Source organism: Lepidochelys olivacea, assembly GCF_965140295.1.
Source record: "Lepidochelys olivacea isolate rLepOli2 genome assembly, chromosome: 1".
Lineage (NCBI taxonomy): Eukaryota > Metazoa > Chordata > Testudines > Cheloniidae > Lepidochelys > Lepidochelys olivacea.
Genome location: NC_140411.1, coordinates 199,498,131 through 199,515,942, shown reverse-complemented (window position 1 = coordinate 199,515,942; position 17,812 = coordinate 199,498,131). Strand labels below are relative to the sequence as shown.

Here is a 17,812-nt window from a genome sequence, read left to right as displayed (position 1 = left end):
GGACCATTAACTATTTAAACTGCTTCATGGTAATCTGAGTCATGATTTCAAATGTATTGACAAAAATAACCTACACTCATCATTTTTAATAAACTATACTTGAAAAAAAATTGGTCAGCTGCCATTCCTTTCCCACCATCCTGATGAACTATGAATTGAAAACTGGATTTGGCTGGTTAACTTTTCTCTGTCCCCACAGGGTTATCTAGTCCCCAGAGTTTTGTTTTGATAGTTAACTCAGCACATCACTGAAAAGGCTCCTAAATGACTCAGGTTTCTTGCTATTATGGGGTTCTAGACTGCAGAGAGCAACGGCAATGACAACTCCCCAACGTTTAGCTGCTACAGTGGAGTCCACGGAAAAGACGTTAGGATTTCTTTCCCTAAACTCAAATCAAATACAACTTTTGATAAGAAAACATCCCTCACCTCCGCACAAAATCAGTCTCTGAAACCAAGTGCAAACACCCGTCTCTCCCTGCATACAGGAAATGGTCAGTGGATATAAAAGGAAGCTGCCCAAACATCATTGGTGGGCAAATATCAACACTCCAGACATTATAATCTGCAGTCGTTAGAGATACTGGGGACAGATACTGATCATGCTGAACTTCTACTGGCTTGAAGGTGCTCAAGCATCTCTCAGTATTTGTCCCATAGTTCCTTTCTTTCATTAATAAAGATCCCGAAGTGTTTGGGGATCCTTAGAAGTTCAGTAAAAGCAGGCATCTGGGAATTCCCCTGACATAGGGGGTTCCCCTGGGTGATGCAGAGACAGAAGAAAGGCCCTCCAGTGCTTCCCCTGACAGCCCATGCTGTAGAGATGGGACTACTATAGGCTGCTGCAGTGACCTATAAGGATTGTGATAGCCTGCTGTAAATTAGAAGAGTTTCTGGGGCTGCTTTAAGTTATGCTGAGAGTCAGTATGGTCCCCATCCAGAATCTTGGGGACTTTTAGGTGGTGGAAAGTCACCCCACAGTTCCCCCCTCCTTGTCCTGAGCCATGCCAAGCTTCAACTTGGCCACAGTTTGAAATTGGAGCCCAATGTTTTTCTGAATCTCATCCAAAAATTGGACTGAAAATCTTACATAAATAAACTCTCTTATAAGTCTTTCTATTCTTCCTGTTTCCAGTTGAAATAGAAATACTGAATACATATTTCCACGAGTGTTCACGACACTTTCTCTTTACACAAACAGTACTTCAACCAGATATTCACTTTTATAAATGTTTGTGGAAAGTGAATTAAAAGGGGCTGTGAATGAGTGCAAATCAAATCTGTGATTTATTTAAACAAATGTTTGCAAAAAAAATTGTGTGTGTGTGCAGAGTTGGACTTGCTTTCTTTTCCAGTATAAAATTAAAGCTATTGTGCAACAGATGTTCCTATAATCAGCTGTGCAATTACTCATCAACTGGGATTTATTCAAATAAAGAGAAAATCTATTTGAAAATTTACAAGACAATCAACTTCCCTCAGATTTGCTTTTTGTTGGGAACTTGCATAATCCAGTGAAATAAGATTTGGGATAAGTGTCCTAGGTTGGTGGCTCAAATCCTGCCCAGGTAAACAGAGTCTCGTTACTATTTGACAGTTGTTCACTATAAAACAGACATAACACCAACTCCCTACTTTACAGTGGTATTGCAAAGATAAATTAGTTAATGTTTGTGAGGCTTAAACATTAAAGTGATGAGAGCCATTGAAAAGCCACGAAGAAATGACTGGGGATTATTATCTCTGTGTTCAGGGTTTGAATGGTGTGCAGTAAGTCATATTGCAACCCATCAAATGAAGGAGAGCAAAAGAAATATTGAATTGCTGCCCCCATTTACTAAGTGCTATCCATCCTGTGCACTGAATTTGGCAGGGATCCTACAGAGAAAGCAGTAGGCCAGATTCCACAGAATGCTCCACGCTCCTTTTACACTGGTTCAGAGTCATAAGAGATTCAAAAGGGGCAGATTTAACCCTGGGGGAATACTCCCAGATCAGTGTGGTACAGAACTGCTTCAGTGGTAGAGCTGTTTGGGAATTTTTTGACTTAGTGTTTTTTTCATCAGAAAATTTGCTGTCTCTATGAAAATCTGACTAAAGACACATTTGGGAGATACAGAGAAAGCACTTGAGTGCATATACATAAGTGCACTTTGCAAAGTCTCTTCATTTGGCCAAATCAGAGTAAGTTTTCACCAGAGCACTGAAAGGATGTTTCAGTGAAGGGAGAACTATTTGAGAGCCAGAATTCAACTTTATTATTACTACTACTATGTATACTGTGATAGTGCCTAACAGACCAGGACCCCATGGTACTAGGTACTGTACAAACACAGAACAAAAACACAGTCCCTGCCCAACCTACTACCAATTTGAAATAAATAGTGAAATTCCCATTAATAGCACACGGAGCAAGGCTGGCTCCAGCCAACAGCGCAGCGGTACGTGGGCAACACTTCAAATTGCCCCAGTCCCATCACTGTTCCAATTATGCTGACTGGCAACATGTTCTTCTGTTGTTCGTAACTTGAATGGAAAATGTTTCAATTAGGCAGATAACAGCATTTTAAGCAGTATTTCAAGTTTTACAGATTCCTATAAAATATGCTATAGACAGAGCTGAAATTTATTCACATGACTGACTACCCAACATGCCAAAGAACTGGTCTATAATAGATTACTTTAAAAGAATAAAAGAAAGTTTGCTGACAAATTAGATTCATAGATACTAAGGTCAGAAGGGACCATTATGATCATCTAGTCCGACCTCCTGCACAATGCAGGCCACAGAATCTCACCCACCCACTCCTGCGAAAAACCTCACCTATGTCTGAGCTATTGAAGTCCTCAAATCATGGTTTAAAGCCTTCAAGGAGCACAGAATCCTTCAGCAAGTGACCCATGCCCCATGCTACAGAGGAAGGCGAAAAACCTCCAGGGCCTCTTCCAATCTGCCCTGGAGGAAAATTCCTTCCTTACCCCAAATATGGCGATCAGCTAAATCCTGAGCATATGGGCAAGATTCACCAGCCAGATACTACAGAAAATTCTTTCCTGGGTAACTCAGATCCCACCCCATCTAACATCTCATCACAGGCCATTAGGACTATTTACCATGAATATTTAAAGATCAATTAATTACCAAAATCATGTTATCCCATCATACCATCTCCATAAACTTATCGAGTTTATTGTTAATGCCAGATAGATCTTTTGCCCCCACTGCTTCCCTTGGAAGGCTATTCCAAAACTTCACTCCTCTGATGGTTAGAAACCTTTGTCTAATTTCAAGTCTAAACTTCCCAATGACCAGTTTATATCCATTTGTTCTTGTGTCCACATTGGTACTAAGCTTAAATAATTCCGCTCCTCTAAGTTCAAGGAAATACTGCTAAGTACTTACTAGATAGGATGGTTTTGTGATTGAAAATCTTGCTCCAAATCCCATCTTCTGTGTTGTCTTTCACTCCAAATTCATAAGGCGTGTTGGGCTTCAGATTCTCCACCACTGTCTCCGTAATTGGACAAAGCTGAAAACCCCATTTCTTGTTTTTATCCTTTTCCCTGTAGCGAACTGTATAAAATCTGTTCAACAGAAATGAAAGAACTATTCTTCACAAAGAGGAAACCAATTCAAATGAATATTTTCTTAAAAGAAGGTTTTCCACTCTTTCATATATCTATATAATTTGGGATGAGAGATGGTTTTCCTTGTGGGTTTCTAGAGAAAGTGGTATGAAATTTCTTGAACATCCTGAAAGATTTTCTATACAAAAGGCCAGTTCTCTTGTTTTTCCAGCCCCTTTGAGTCACCAGAGCAGCACAAAGATGCTGGGAAAGCCACTGTATCTCCCAAGCTGGGGTAAAGCCAGCTTAGCCAGTTTCTATCTAAGCACGTTCCCCACCCTGCAACTCTCAGCAGAGGGGATGCATTGGGAGTAGGAGTGAGTGTAGCGAGAGTGTTAATGTGTGTAACTAATCTCCTCTTTCGGACAAGACCCTTTGTTGACCATAGCCAGCAGGCTTACTTTATACAGCCCCTGTGGTGCTCTCTAACATACGCCAGAACCAGGGCCAATGCGCTACTGGCCTCTGGAATCAGGGAGGCACAAGCAACTCCTAGCAATCTCTCTCCCCGACAAGAAAATCCTGAATACAGCAGAGAGTCTGGCCCTACATATTTTTAAGAAAGTATAGTAAATAAATAGTATTTTAGGCTTATATATGTTTCATCCAAGGATCTCAGAGAGCTTTAATGTGAAGTTCAATATTATTGCACACACTTTACAAATGGGGAAACTGAGGCATTACCTTCTGCAGTCTAAAATGTAGTATGTAGGGAGGAAGACAGGAGGAACTTTGAAATTAAAAACATATTCCAATAGGATTTGCCAGATTCCTTTCCTACCCAATCCACCATCCTGAAAAATGATGACTGTGATGTTAATGAGTATGAATCACCGTAATATAAACTTTGGAACTAAACTCACATAGCTTGCCATAGCTTCTCATATTTAATATACACACTACTTTACTGCCAAGGTTTGTGGGGGAATGCAAAGATATTTGGCAGCATTTTAACTGAAGTACTGCTGAAACTTGTTAGACATAGCATGAATAAATAAGTTTAATTTCCTCAACAGTCTAACATTTTCATCAACAGGAAAGGCATACATTCTGTCCAGTGGTATTTTTCCTCATTTGAAAAATGACATCAGAAAGAACTTAAGGACATATTAAAAATATTTTCCTACATGACAACGAATCACTCAGAAATCACTAAAAGCAAAAAAAAAAAAAGAGAGATCTGATTTTTGATTTGATTAAGGAGGTTTGATCCATATTATGTACGAAGAAAGGTGGGAGTGAGATCACAGGAAGAAAAGAACCTTAGGAAAACAATACAAATTTCTCTTTAATCTACTGCAAAGGTCTAGTGGTCTCTCTCTCTCTCTCCTGACATCCATCTCCACCCTCTGACAAACAGAGGCTAGGAACACCATTCCTTACCCTTCCTGGCTAATAGCTATTAATGGACATAACCTCCATGAATTTATCCAGTTCTCTTTTAAACCCTGTTATAGTCCTAGCCTTCACAACCTCCTCAGGCAAGGAGCTCCACAGGTTGACTGTACGCTGTGTGAAGAACTTCCTTTTATTTGTTTTAAAACCTGCTACCCATTAATTTCATTTGGTGGCCCCTAGTTTTTATATTATGGAAACAAGTAAATAACTTTTCCTTATTCACTTTCTTTACACCACTCATGATTTTATATACCTCTATCATATCCCCCCTTAGTCTCCTCTTTTCCAAGCTGAAAAGTCCTAGCCTCTTTAATCTCTCCTCATATAGGACCCATTCCAAACTCCTAATCATTTTAGTTGCCCTTTTCTGAACCTTTTCTAATGCCAGTATATCTTTTTTGAGATGAGGGGACCACATCTGTATGCAGTATTCAAGAAGTGGGCATACCATGGATTTATATAAGGGCAATAAGATATTCTCCCTCTTATTCTCTATCCCTTTTTAAATGATTCCTAACGTCCAGTTTGCTTTTTTGATTGCCGCTGCACACTGTGTGGACATCTTCAGAGAACTATCCACGATGACTCCAAGATCTTTCTCCTGATTAGTTGTAATTAAATTAGCCCTCCTCATATTATATGTATAGATGGGGTGATTTTTTCCAATGTGCATTACTTTACATTTATCCACATTACATTTCCTTTGCCATTTTGTTGCCCAGTCACTTAGTTTTGTGAGATCTTTTTGAAGTTCTTCACAGTCTGCTTTGGTCTTAACTATCTTGAGCAGTTTAGTATTGTCTGCAAACTTTGCCACCTCACCGTTTACCCCTTTCTCCAGATCATTTATGAATAAGTTGAATAGGATTGGTCCTAGGACTGACCCTTGGGGAACACCAGTAGTTACCCCTCTCCATTCTGAAGTTTAAAGTCATTGTATCCTAGTTAACTTTATTTCATGGGCCTAAAATAACATCGCCAAGGCATGAACCCTCCCACGCCAATTTTACAGCAGAGTGGCTGTAGAGAGGGTTATTGTGAAAGGTGGCTGCTGAATCTAGGGAACATTTTACTTCATTACTAAAATACACCCAAAGGCAAGCTGCAGTTCACAGCAGTTTCCTTCACAACTTTAAGGAGCTGGGTTGACTTTTTCTGTGTGTTTAACCTGCACACTGTTAATATTTTTTCAACAGATTTAAATGGGATTGGGAATTTAGGTCTACTGATGGCATGTCATATTGCAATCCTTTGCGAACAGCTGACTAGTTTCCTGTCTACAGGATGGCAAATTATGGGCAGGATTCATGATAGGGGTGAGAGTTAGATACACTTCACTGACAAGTTTAGCAACTAAAATGTATTCCTATTTGTTGTACAAACAAGTTCATGACTGCTTGTGGTTATTAGATACCATGAAATTTTTCGTTAGACAAGATCCTCATCAAATTCAAATTCTTAAATTCGCCTAAATTTCTACTGCACTCTCATCTGGGTACAGTATTATTCACATCCACCCTGAAGAGGAGTGGACGTGCCTAATCTGATTGGTGCCAGGTCACAATGCCTGCAGTGCGGACCTGGGCCCACCGTCACGGGACGAGACATGCAGCTGTGGGGTGAGTGCTGGATGCGCTTGGTCTCCAAACCACTTTCAAGATTTCACAGACTTTATTTAAATCCATGCTTTCTGTTCCCATCTGTGACCATCATATCAAAATCGTAGCCTTCTCTATAACAAGTCATCATGGGCTGTTGAGACATTTAATTTATGTTTGTGCAGCACTTTGAAATCCCTGAATGAAAAATACTAAGAACAAAGTATAATTGTTTATGTATTTTCAAATTTTAGAAAGACCTAGTGATATTTATTTTCTATTCCCTGCAACTCATTTGCTGTCTTTTACTCCCACAACAGTTTATAGAACCAATGCTATTTTCATCTTTAAAACATTTAAAACACTAGTAGCTATCTACGGTACTCATACAATCCCCATCACCACAGTATCTGAACACCTCACAATCTTTAACATATTTATCCTCACAACACCCCTGCGAAGTAGGGAAGTGCTACTATCCTCATTTTACAGATGGGCCACAGAGAAACTAAGTGACCTGCCCAAGGTCACACAGGAAGTCAGCAGAAGAACAGGGAATTGAACCCAGTCTTATGGTAGCACCCCAACCACTGGACCAGTCTTTCTCCTTTTAATAATACAGACACAACACACAGCAAGTTAACTTATGAGAGGGGAGGAGATTACTAATTGGTACACTGACCTGACTGTCCCACTCGCATTTTGGCCCAATGTATTTAAAAGCAAAGGGAGGGGTGTCGCTGCCAGAGAGGGTTGGAATAACTGTCCCTCACCAGTCCCTAGTGTTTGACTTAAGAAATTGGTTGACAAAGAAGACCACCACTGCCATCTGCTGTTCTTGTGGCCTGGGGGCTTTCTTTTCACATATGCTGTTAATTAAATCAGCCATCGGAATTGGAGAGAGCGTAGCAGACAGACTAATAGGATGGCTTCAAAGGAACTACTGGGCACAATCCTTGCAGCAGCAGAAACTTTCTTAGAATGGGGGAAAGAATTTCCCACTTTTCTCCATCTCTGTTGGTCCTCTGCCCTTCACCCAGGGACCCTTGCTGCTTAAATTAGCCCTTGATCCCTACAGGACAGAGATGGCAGCCCCAGTGTCAAAGAAGATTTAATTGTCATTTTCATTTCTTTCCTTCATCTTTTTACCCCTCCCTCAATAATTTTTTTGTTTTAGCTAAAATCAGGCAATCAGCAACCACAATTAAAAGGCCTGTATGCAATAAAATTAGACTTATATGAATTTCCTTGTACCACTGATATACACACATGCATAAAGAAAACCTACAGGTTTTGCACTGGAATTTCCAACAGAAGTTGACAACCCAGATTTTGTCTTTTTGGAAAGATATTGGGAGACCACACTGCAGATCCGCATGCTGAATTTGTAATGAAAGAAGTGCTGGGGCTCAAGCAATTAGGTGCCAGGGCTCAAACAATTTTTTTTACATTCATAACTGATACAGCAAGCACAGAGGTGCCAGAGCTATAAACTGCCAAGCCTAGAGGTGCCGGGGCTCAGCCCTGGTAAGCCCTGGCACAAATTAAGCACTGGGTCCAGAAGGATTGATAGGATGAGGGGGTAAAATGGAGGTGTTTCCACAGGAAAGTGTGTGTGGAGTGCACACACGCATACACATACACCTTTGCAGCCACACAGATGAAGCATTGCTCCCTATACACAGCCCCAACACCCCACAAGTTATTCCTACCCCTTAAGCGGGAACAATGGGCCAAAGAGTAGGTAATACATTATATAGAGAGAAAATATATTACTGAATCTTTTGCAGCGTTCCATTCCCCCTCCCCCGCCGCCGCCCACACACATATACTTCCCCTCACCCTCAATAGTTGGAATTTTGGGTTTGTATTTTAAATACATCCCTATTGAAATTCCCTCCTCCCTTCAAAATAAAAGACTTGGAGAGGAATTGGGGTGGAGGGAAGGCAGATTAGTAAATCATTTTAAAAAAAGAAAAAAGTAGAAAGTTATCAGTATTTAACAGCTAAGTATGTGCACATCCCTGTATTTCTCAGGGTAAAGCCTGACATCAGCCCTTGGTGGTACTGCTGTCCCCAATACAACGCAAACAGCAACGGATAATTCAAATAAAACATTACTGTAGCTGTCACAAATCCCTGGCTCTTCCCTGTGTGAACCTGTAATATTTGAAGATAATACTTCAACCACTGTTGCAAAGTCTGGTTTTATTTGTAATCAGCAAGAAGACATACCTCCCTCCCCTTTATCAGGGCTTTCAAAAAGAGACATACTAGGTGGGAGTTTATTTAAGAGCAGGTTTGTTACTGTTTAAAAATCTGTCTATATCTGCCTGCCCACAATTGTTAGATTCACAACTCTGGCATAAGTTTTTCGTTTTTGGAGGGTGCACTTTAATCAGAAAATACTGTATCTTGTGTCCAGAAAATCTATTTCTGTTTCAGTCAACATTGCTTAAAACATCTCAGAGTTCACTCAGTGTTGTATTCCAACTGAATACATTATGATACTTCTGATGCCCCATAATAATGAATCTCTCATAGACAGTATTTTCCCAGGTCTCGGGTTGCACCTAAATAGAGTACTTCAACAGATCTCTTGGAGTGCAGGGGGCAAGGAAGAGGCACTTCACCCTCCACCTACACAGATATTCCATTCCATCAGAAAACAACTAAACCAGGCACCTAAAAAGCCCAGCCACTGCGACAGTACAAAATACAGAAGCTGTAAACAGAAGAGAAGTATTGTCACAGTCAGTTGACAGCTTGATGATGCACACAGCTCCCCAGGAAAATGAGCAGGGTAAAGAAACATACAGCCTAAGAGCATGCAGCAGCATGTTAGTCAGGTTAATGGTCTCCAAGGCCAAGAAGGACCACTGTGATCATCTAGTCCGACCTCCAGTATAACACAAGCCACAGAACCTCAAAAGAAAAATAATTTCTTTTGAACTAGAACGTATCTTTGGAAAAAACATCCAATCTTGATTTAATAACTGGGGTTACTCAAAGTGGCCCTCCTATACATAGGAGGAGTTTTTAAAAATCCAGGAAGTGATCATTCTTGAAATTCCCATCAGCAAGGTGATATTCTGACCTGGGAAAAAGGCACACAGCTCCCATTGAAGGCAATAGTATAAGAGAAAAAGAAAGAAAAGAGGGCAAAAACCACCTCCTCATTCAAAGAAAATCTCTTGGGCCTGATTGTCCTCTGCCTTGCAAACTGTAGAGTCATTTACACCTGTGAAAAGAGAGTGTAAAACATTTCCATTGTGATTAAAAGGCTTTTTACGCTTCTTTAGTATTCAGTGAACACAGAATGTGAATAACTCCACAAGATGCAAAGCACCGGAGATTGAGGCCTCTATTATGTAATACTGAGCTTAGTCCCAGTCTTTATATACCTAATACATAAAATGACTGAATAGCGAGCATTTCAAAAGAGTGCATGCAATACATCCAAGTGATTTGAAATATGTTCCTTTTATCTAGAGACTTACTTTTGCTTCTACCAACACAAGCTCTGCGACTGTTTTGGGGAGCTGAAGTAGGCCCTACATTCTGAAACATGCATACAAACCATTTCGATTCAGCCAGAAAGGCATCGTCTTTCCAATGCGCCAATAATCAATGACTTCACTGCCATGAGCCCAATTAGAGGGACAAGGTGGGCCAGGCAATTTATTGCACCAACTTCTGTTGGTGAGAGAAACAAGCTTGTGAACTTACACAGACCTCTTCTTCAGGTCTGGGCCATAAAATAGTGTAATATTAAACAAATGGAGGTCATTTCAGTGCGATTAAATTTCTGTTCAAAGAAACGTAGTCACATTTTGAAAATATACCACTGAATTATAACACATTTGTGCCTGATTTCTCTTAAACTAGCTGTTGTTACTTGCAATACCTACAATTTATATAACAAAGATTAGAGAAATTATTTACTCTACTTTTATCTGATAAGCGTTTACATATAGTCTCCCCTGCATACATATGTTTCCCCTGTATAGTTGTTCTGTTACAGTAGTCAGTTTTCTGACAGAGTTAGAGCCACATGGTCTGTATATAAGAGACAAAAACTATCAAAGCAGTTCCCAGTGTAACTCCCTATTTTATGTGGCCATTCTAAAACATTCACCTCTTTGGCTAAAATTTTTAGCAAAATGACTTCAATTGTTTATAGTATGAGAGAACTGCAAAAAGCACATTTTCCCCTGCTTAAAAAAACGCTCAACATATTTTCTCCCAAAGCAACATCATAAAAGTCACTGAACATTGAAACTTCAAACTCAGTGTGTTAATAGTCTCCACTGAGGAACTCTGCTTGAGTATGAAAATACAGCAACGGACTAAGTATCTTCAGTAGAAAATTATGTTGTTAGCTGTGCACTTAAAAACACTGTTAGATATTTACAGCTGGATACGTTCAGCTAGCTATTTGGATTTAAAGAGTTTTATAAGTGTTGCTGGTAATGCTGGCAGAATCATTATGCTCCATGAGGCAACAAAATGCTCTGGATCTTTTTTCATTCCTCTCCTTGCCCCCTCCCCCCCCATCCCCTCCTTCTTTAAATATCTACAGGAGGAAATTAAATGAGAGGAAAAAAATCTCTTGCAGATGCAATATTAAGACAGTTAATAGCACAAACAAAAATTTAAGCAACGCAAATTTGTCACAGAGTGTTTTACTCAGCCTTGGTGCATATAATACTCTCTATTCCTATTTTTCTGATCGAAGATCAAACTGTGTCTGTTGGGGACAGGTCTGTGTTGGGCACGGTGTGGAGCTGATCTGACACACTGGGGGATGTTCAGGAAGGGTTGCACCACAGTAGAGACTCTTTCACAGACCTCCAGGGAGAATAAATATATTGCTCACACAATGTGCTCCCCCTCCTTGAACAGCAAGCTCCACCACAGCCCATCCACACCCTTAAATCTTGAGGATGGCTTGTGTCCCCAGAGGCACTAGACAGGAGCTGGGCCTTGCGCTGCCCAGTGTACAAAGACTAGTTGTGCTTAGCACTTTGCCTGGGGAGCACAAAAGGAAGACAGAGGAAGGCACCTTTGACCTCCCCTTCTACTCCACAGAGTGACCTCTTGTATACCATAAAAAATAGGGGATGTGACATGTGGCTGAGTTAACACTACTGGTGGAACCTTAACATGAGCACTTCCTGACTTTGGGTAATGTTTAACTGGGTAACCATAAAACCGCGTTAACAGTTTTTTTTCATTTAAGACATTAAATTAATACTATTGTCTATGTACATCCCTACAGTTTTAAGGCAGTGACCAAAATTTTTCAATCACTTCTGGTAGATCACAGCCTTAGAGATTGACCCTGCAAAGAGCTGAGCGCTACCTAAATGCATCTTCTATCGCTTCTCTGGGCATTGAGGGCACTGATAGCCTTGCAAGAGGCATTCAGCTCCCTGATGGAGCAAGTCCTTAATCTGGTAAATTGTGAAAAAGGTTGGAGGAATATGCAGCAATATGAAAACAATACTAAGAACTGGCACAGATAATGTTCCTGTCAATATGGATACAGAGTGTACAAATATGTATTCATTTGGCTTGTGATTAACATCATGTATCTGCAGAACATGAATGCAAATTTCACTGGAATAAATAAAACAATGCCAATAAAGTCAACGATGTCCCTGGGAATAAAGCACCTATTCATTCAATACTCCAGCATGCCAGCTACTCACAGGGCCAAATTCATCAAATGTGTAATTCCACTGAAGTTGACAGAGTTACGCAATGGATGAACTTGGCCAATGAACTCATGCTTTACCATATGTTTTCCATCTCCAAAGTCAGTGTCCAGTAGCCGGTTCCAAAGCAACTAGCCTATATTATGCACCATTTGTATAACAGCTTAATGTCCATTCGGACATCTGTCAGATGGTAAAATTTGAGACTGAGAACACTGACTCTGTTTCAGATCATTCAAAGGTAGAAATTAAAACCCCTTATGTGGACACTAATGCACATCTCTTGCTAAGAAATCACATTTACCACACAATGCACGTAACCAACCGGCACAGAGGTTAACCACTGCACAGAAACCTTAACACTTCACAGATGATTAGATTTATGTGTTTCAAAATCTGATATTAGCTAGAATTGGCCACAGTGAAACATCTCAAAAATGTATTTTGTAAAGTAAGTCACCCTACACCTGAAATAAAAGCTGATGCCGGTGCGTCACTTGAACAATATTTACTTTGATACTTCTTAAAATGGTATCAACGAGTTATTTATTGGATAACTTTGTGAACAGAGTTGGCAGAAAAAAGTGAACCCCTTTCTGCAAAAAAACTGGTATTTCTGGGGGAAAAATCACCTCAAACCGGTCAAAATGTCAGAAACACAAAGTTTTTCATAGAAGGGGTTCAAAAGAAAAATTCTATTTCAGACGAACTACAATGAACTTTTTCAGCCTGCTGGGAAGAGACTTACAGCTTGGCTGCTGGAGAGGCCAAGAGTATGGGCACTCAACCTCCCTATCTCCCCACTTCCCTCCCACCTGCAAGCTCTGGGTCCTGACAGGCAGAGTGTCTGGGTATTCAGCCTCACCATCAACATCTCTCCAGCTCCAGGAGCCATATAGGTAGAGAGCTATGACTCTGGGGCTTTTTGCCTCACCATCTCCCAGAGCTGGAGGGATGAAGGGAAGCAGCCCTCCGGGAAAGCTTCTGTTAATTTCACTGTGAGAAAGTGAAATTGAGAAAACCCTTCCAGGTGGACATAGCCATGGAGCCATTGTTTGGATTTTTCTTGACAGAATATTGAATTATTTTCCAGTAAAATTCAGGTTTTCTCGTGGGAAATTTCAGTTTAGCAAAAAGGGCATTTTTAGTTGGAAAATCGTTCCAGTGAAGAGTTTTCCAAAAGCTCTACTTCTAAATGCTTTTTTCTAAAAGAGATTATTGGCTTTACTAGCCCTGCACCTGGGAAATGTCTGTGAATCACCCTTATATCTATCGCAATTGTTCTATATGAATGTGACATCTTAACACTTTGTTTTAACATTTTATAGCTGTGAGATCGTAAACCTTGTAAGTTATCTCACAGGACAGCAATTTTAGTTTATTTACTGGAGACTACTACACTATATACAGTTGAATTTGACCTCTGCTTGAAACTATAGAAACATATACTGTATATTAAATCTTCTTCTTTGGCTATCCCTCAATGCAAGGATGATGTCTGCCAAGGGGGTTCATTGGTGGGTTTTTAAGTGGCTGAGGAGCCCAATTCGTGCCCTGCAGATTTTCCCACAGAAGTGACAGGTGTAATCTTGGAGGAGACATAGCTGTTGGCTGGACTGTTGTGCCCTTTCTTTCCTCCTTTGTTGCTTCTCTGTCTCATGAGCACGTCTGTTCTCCTCAAAGTGAACTGTGGCTTGGTGTATGGGGTGATTGCCACTGTGTTCTGTTCCGTGCCGAGTGCTCCCAGTTTGTTGGGTTGATGCCTCCGAGTATGTCTTTGAAGCACTTCCACTGCCCTCCATGACTTAACTGAGAGAAGAGTACTTGTTTCGGGAGGCGAGTGTCAGGCATACATACACAGTGGCCAATCCAGTGGAGTTTGTGTTTTTAATGACCTGCGCTGCTATACTGCTGATGTTGGCTGAAGAGAGAACGCTGTTAGTGCGTCAGCCTTCCCAGCTGATCTTGAGAATCCTTCTGAGGCAGCGCTGTTGGAACCACTCCAGCCACTTGAAATGTCATCTGTGGGTTATCCAGGTCTCACACCCATAAGAGAAAGGTGGAGATGACAACTGCCTTGTAAACCACTATCTTGGTGCCGGTTTGCAGATCCCTATCATTGAAGACTCATTTGAGTAGTCTTCCAAAGGATGTGCTGGCACAATGGATCCTGTATTCAATTTCTGTGTCAATTCTGGCTGTTTGGGATCTGCCAAGGTATGGAAAATGGTCCACATTTTCCAGGGGTTCTCCGTTGATGGTGATTTGTGGAGTACAAAGAGTAGTTTGACGGCTGGTAGAGTACCTTGGTTTTCCCGATGTTGAGAGAGAGAACCAGGCTGTGACAGACATCGGCAAAAAGATTTAGGATACTTTGCAGGTGGGCCTGTGTGTGTGTGTGTGTGTGTGTGTGTAAGAATGACACAGTCATCTGCATTCTCGTAATCTTAGATATTTTTTTGGAGATGTTAGAGATTGAGGTGTATCGTTCATACGATACTCAACCCCGATTCCATCAGGGAGGGATTCATGGATGAGAATCAGGATCACGGCAAGGTAAATGGGGAAGAGTGGAGTCCCTCGGCAAGGGAGAGAAAGTGGTTTAGTAGGATCCGGGCAAAGATCCTACTAGGAGGGAAATACTTCTATAGTTCTCACACAAAAGGTTTGTCCCCTTTCTTGAATATTGTAACAATGTTGGCAGTCTTAAAGTTGGGTGGAATTTCTTCATAGGTCCAGATTTTGTCGAGGAGTTGGTAAAATTTGTGCTTGATAATTGTTCCACCAGCTTTAAAAACCTCAGCTGAGATGCTGTCTGGACCTGGTGCCTTGTGATTTTTTGTCTGGGTGATGGCACAATGGACTTCCCCAGAAGATGGGGGATCAGCAAGGTGTTCAGTTGCTTAGCATTGTGGAATAGACTTGATGGTGTCTTCAGAGACCATGGATTTGCAGTTTACTAGGCTCTCAAAGTGCTCCTTCCAGAGTTGTTTAATGGCTACATTCTCCTTGAGGAGGGTGGATCCATGCTGAGAATGTAAGGGGGTTGGGCCTTTGGAGCTTGGCCAAAATACAGCTTTTGTTGCTTGAAAGAAGCTTCTCATGTCATCCTGCTCTACGAAACCCGGAATCTCAGAGGCCTTCTCTTGCCTCCACTAATTTTTGATGTCACATAGACTCCTTTGGACTTCGGCTTTGAGCAGGTGACAAGCCTCATGTTTTCATTGGTTGGAGGAATCGTTTTGCCAGTTACAGAATGCAGTTCTTTTCTGTTGAATTAATGCTAGGATTTCCTAATTGTTTTCGTCAAACCAGTCTTGGTGCTGATGAGTGGAATACCCTATAGTTTCAGCACATGCCCTGTGAATGGCATTTTTAAGTCGATCCCAGTGCTCTCGAATGTCAATGATGTTATTGACAAGTTTGGGATGTTCGAGAGTTTCTCAGACAGGCTTTGCTGGAACGTCTCGCAGCTGGCTTGGTCTTGAAGTGCTTTGACATACTGCTTTTGATTAGTCTTTGGGTGTTTGCAGTGTGGTGGAGTGAGCAGCAGGTACATGACTGATCTTACTAATGGACAGACTGTTCAACAGTGATCTGCACCTCTCATGGCTCATGTTAAACGGACATCGACATAATGGGCTATGACTATAACATAGTCAAGGAGAAAAGGAGTACTTGTGGCACCTTAAAGACTAAACAATTTATTTGAGCATAAGCTTTCGTGAGCTACAGCTCGCTTCATTGGATGCATAAAGTGGAAAATACAGTGAGGAGATTTATATACGCACAGACCATGAAAAAAAGGGTGTTTATCATGCACATTGTAAGGACAGTGATCACTTAAGATGAGCTATTACCAGCAGGAGAGTGGGGTGGGGGGAGAGAAAATCTTTTGCAGTGATAATCAAGGTGGGCCATTTCCAGGAGTTAACAAGAACATCTGAGGAACGGGGGCGGGGGGGGGGAGGAATAAACAAGGGGAAATAGTTTTACTTTGTATAATGACTCAACCACTCCCAGTCTCTATTCAAGCCTAAGTTAATTGTATCCAATTTGCAAATTAATTCCAATTCAGCAGTCTCTCGTTAGAGTCTGTTTTTGAAGTTTTTTTGTTGAAGAATAGTCACTTTTAGGTCAGAAATTGAGTGACCAGAGAGACTGATGTGTTCTCCGACTGGTTTATGAATGTTATAATTCTTGACATCTGATTTGTGTCCATTTATTCTTTTACGTAGAGACTGTCCAGTTTGACCAATGTACATGGCAGATAGTCAAGGAGGTGCCAGTGTTTGGACAGAGGATGTTTCCAGATGGTCTTAAATTTATTACTCTACCTAAAGATGCTATTTGTGATAAGATGCTCCACACATTCGCTGAGAAGGAGAATACCACTGGCATTTACATTTCCCACCCCTTCTTTGCCTATTGTGCCACTCCAGAGTTGGGAATCCTGGTTGACTCTGGCACTGAAATCTCCCAAGGAGGATGAGTTTGTCTGCCTTAGGTGTGGCTGTGAGGACTGCATTCAAAGCTCTGTAAAATTGCTCCTTGTTGTCTTCCTCATCATCAAGTGTTGAGGCATATGCACTGATGACTGTGGCATATTGGTTGTTGCTGAGCTTGAGCCGAAGAGTCATGAGATGCTTACTGATCCCCATGGGAAGCTCCAAAAGCTGACTAGCGATCTTATTTTTGATGGCAAAGCCAATCCCATGAATGTGTCCCTCTTTAGGTGGCTTTCCTTTCCAAAAGAGGGCATAGCCACCTCCATCCCAGCCCGGGGCACCCACGCTTTCCCCATTCCCTCCCCATGATCCATCCCACACTACCTGTGGGGAGTGGGTGGGCTCTGTCCTCCTCCCGCTGCGCTGGAGACTTCTGAACACAGGGCTCTCCAGAACTGCAGTGGCAAAAGACCCCACACCAGCAGCTCCTCTGGCATGGCTGTACTGCCTCCAACCCCACTCCCCAACCACCCTTGTCCTCCAGCAGGGCTACTGTACAGACCCCAGACAACAGACACAGGCACACCGCTGCATGGAAGGACTCGGGCCGGCAACCCCACATTCTGTTCCTCCTGTGTCTTTCCAGTATGGAGTACTGGCTATAAATATCTTACTGGTATGGTGTACTGTACCTCCCTACTTGCACCACTGTATATTAGAAAGGTACAACATTCACCCACTGCCAGGCATGCCAGCTGCCATTACCACACCAAAACAACAACAACAGAACCTTTCAGAGGAAAAAAAGCAACCAAAAGGTGCATGAACAAGTGCATACAAGTCAGCCATGTGCAAGACAGAAATTCCCTACCATGGTATGTTCCCTGTTCTCCTTTCCCAGTTTGCTGTACAATTGGCAAGGGGGGAGGGTAATGGAGACATCCACAGAGGAGGGAGGAAATACAGAGGATTGCATGGAGTTAAGCTGCCCTGGCTAGCCACTCATGCGACCTGACTACGT

The 17,812-nt window shown here is 41.6% G+C and overlaps 1 protein-coding gene across 1 annotated transcript in view; it reads right to left on the bottom strand.

Moving 5' to 3' along the window:
- Window positions 1–17,812, bottom strand: part of ABI3BP (ABI family member 3 binding protein) — a 312,077-nt gene that overhangs the window by 164,740 nt on the left and 129,525 nt on the right. Inside the window, exon 6 of the mRNA XM_084636731.1 lies at window positions 3,404–3,585. Within this exon, the coding sequence (XP_084492857.1) occupies window positions 3,404–3,585 (182 nt within the window). The remainder of the gene's footprint in view (window positions 1–3,403; window positions 3,586–17,812) is intronic.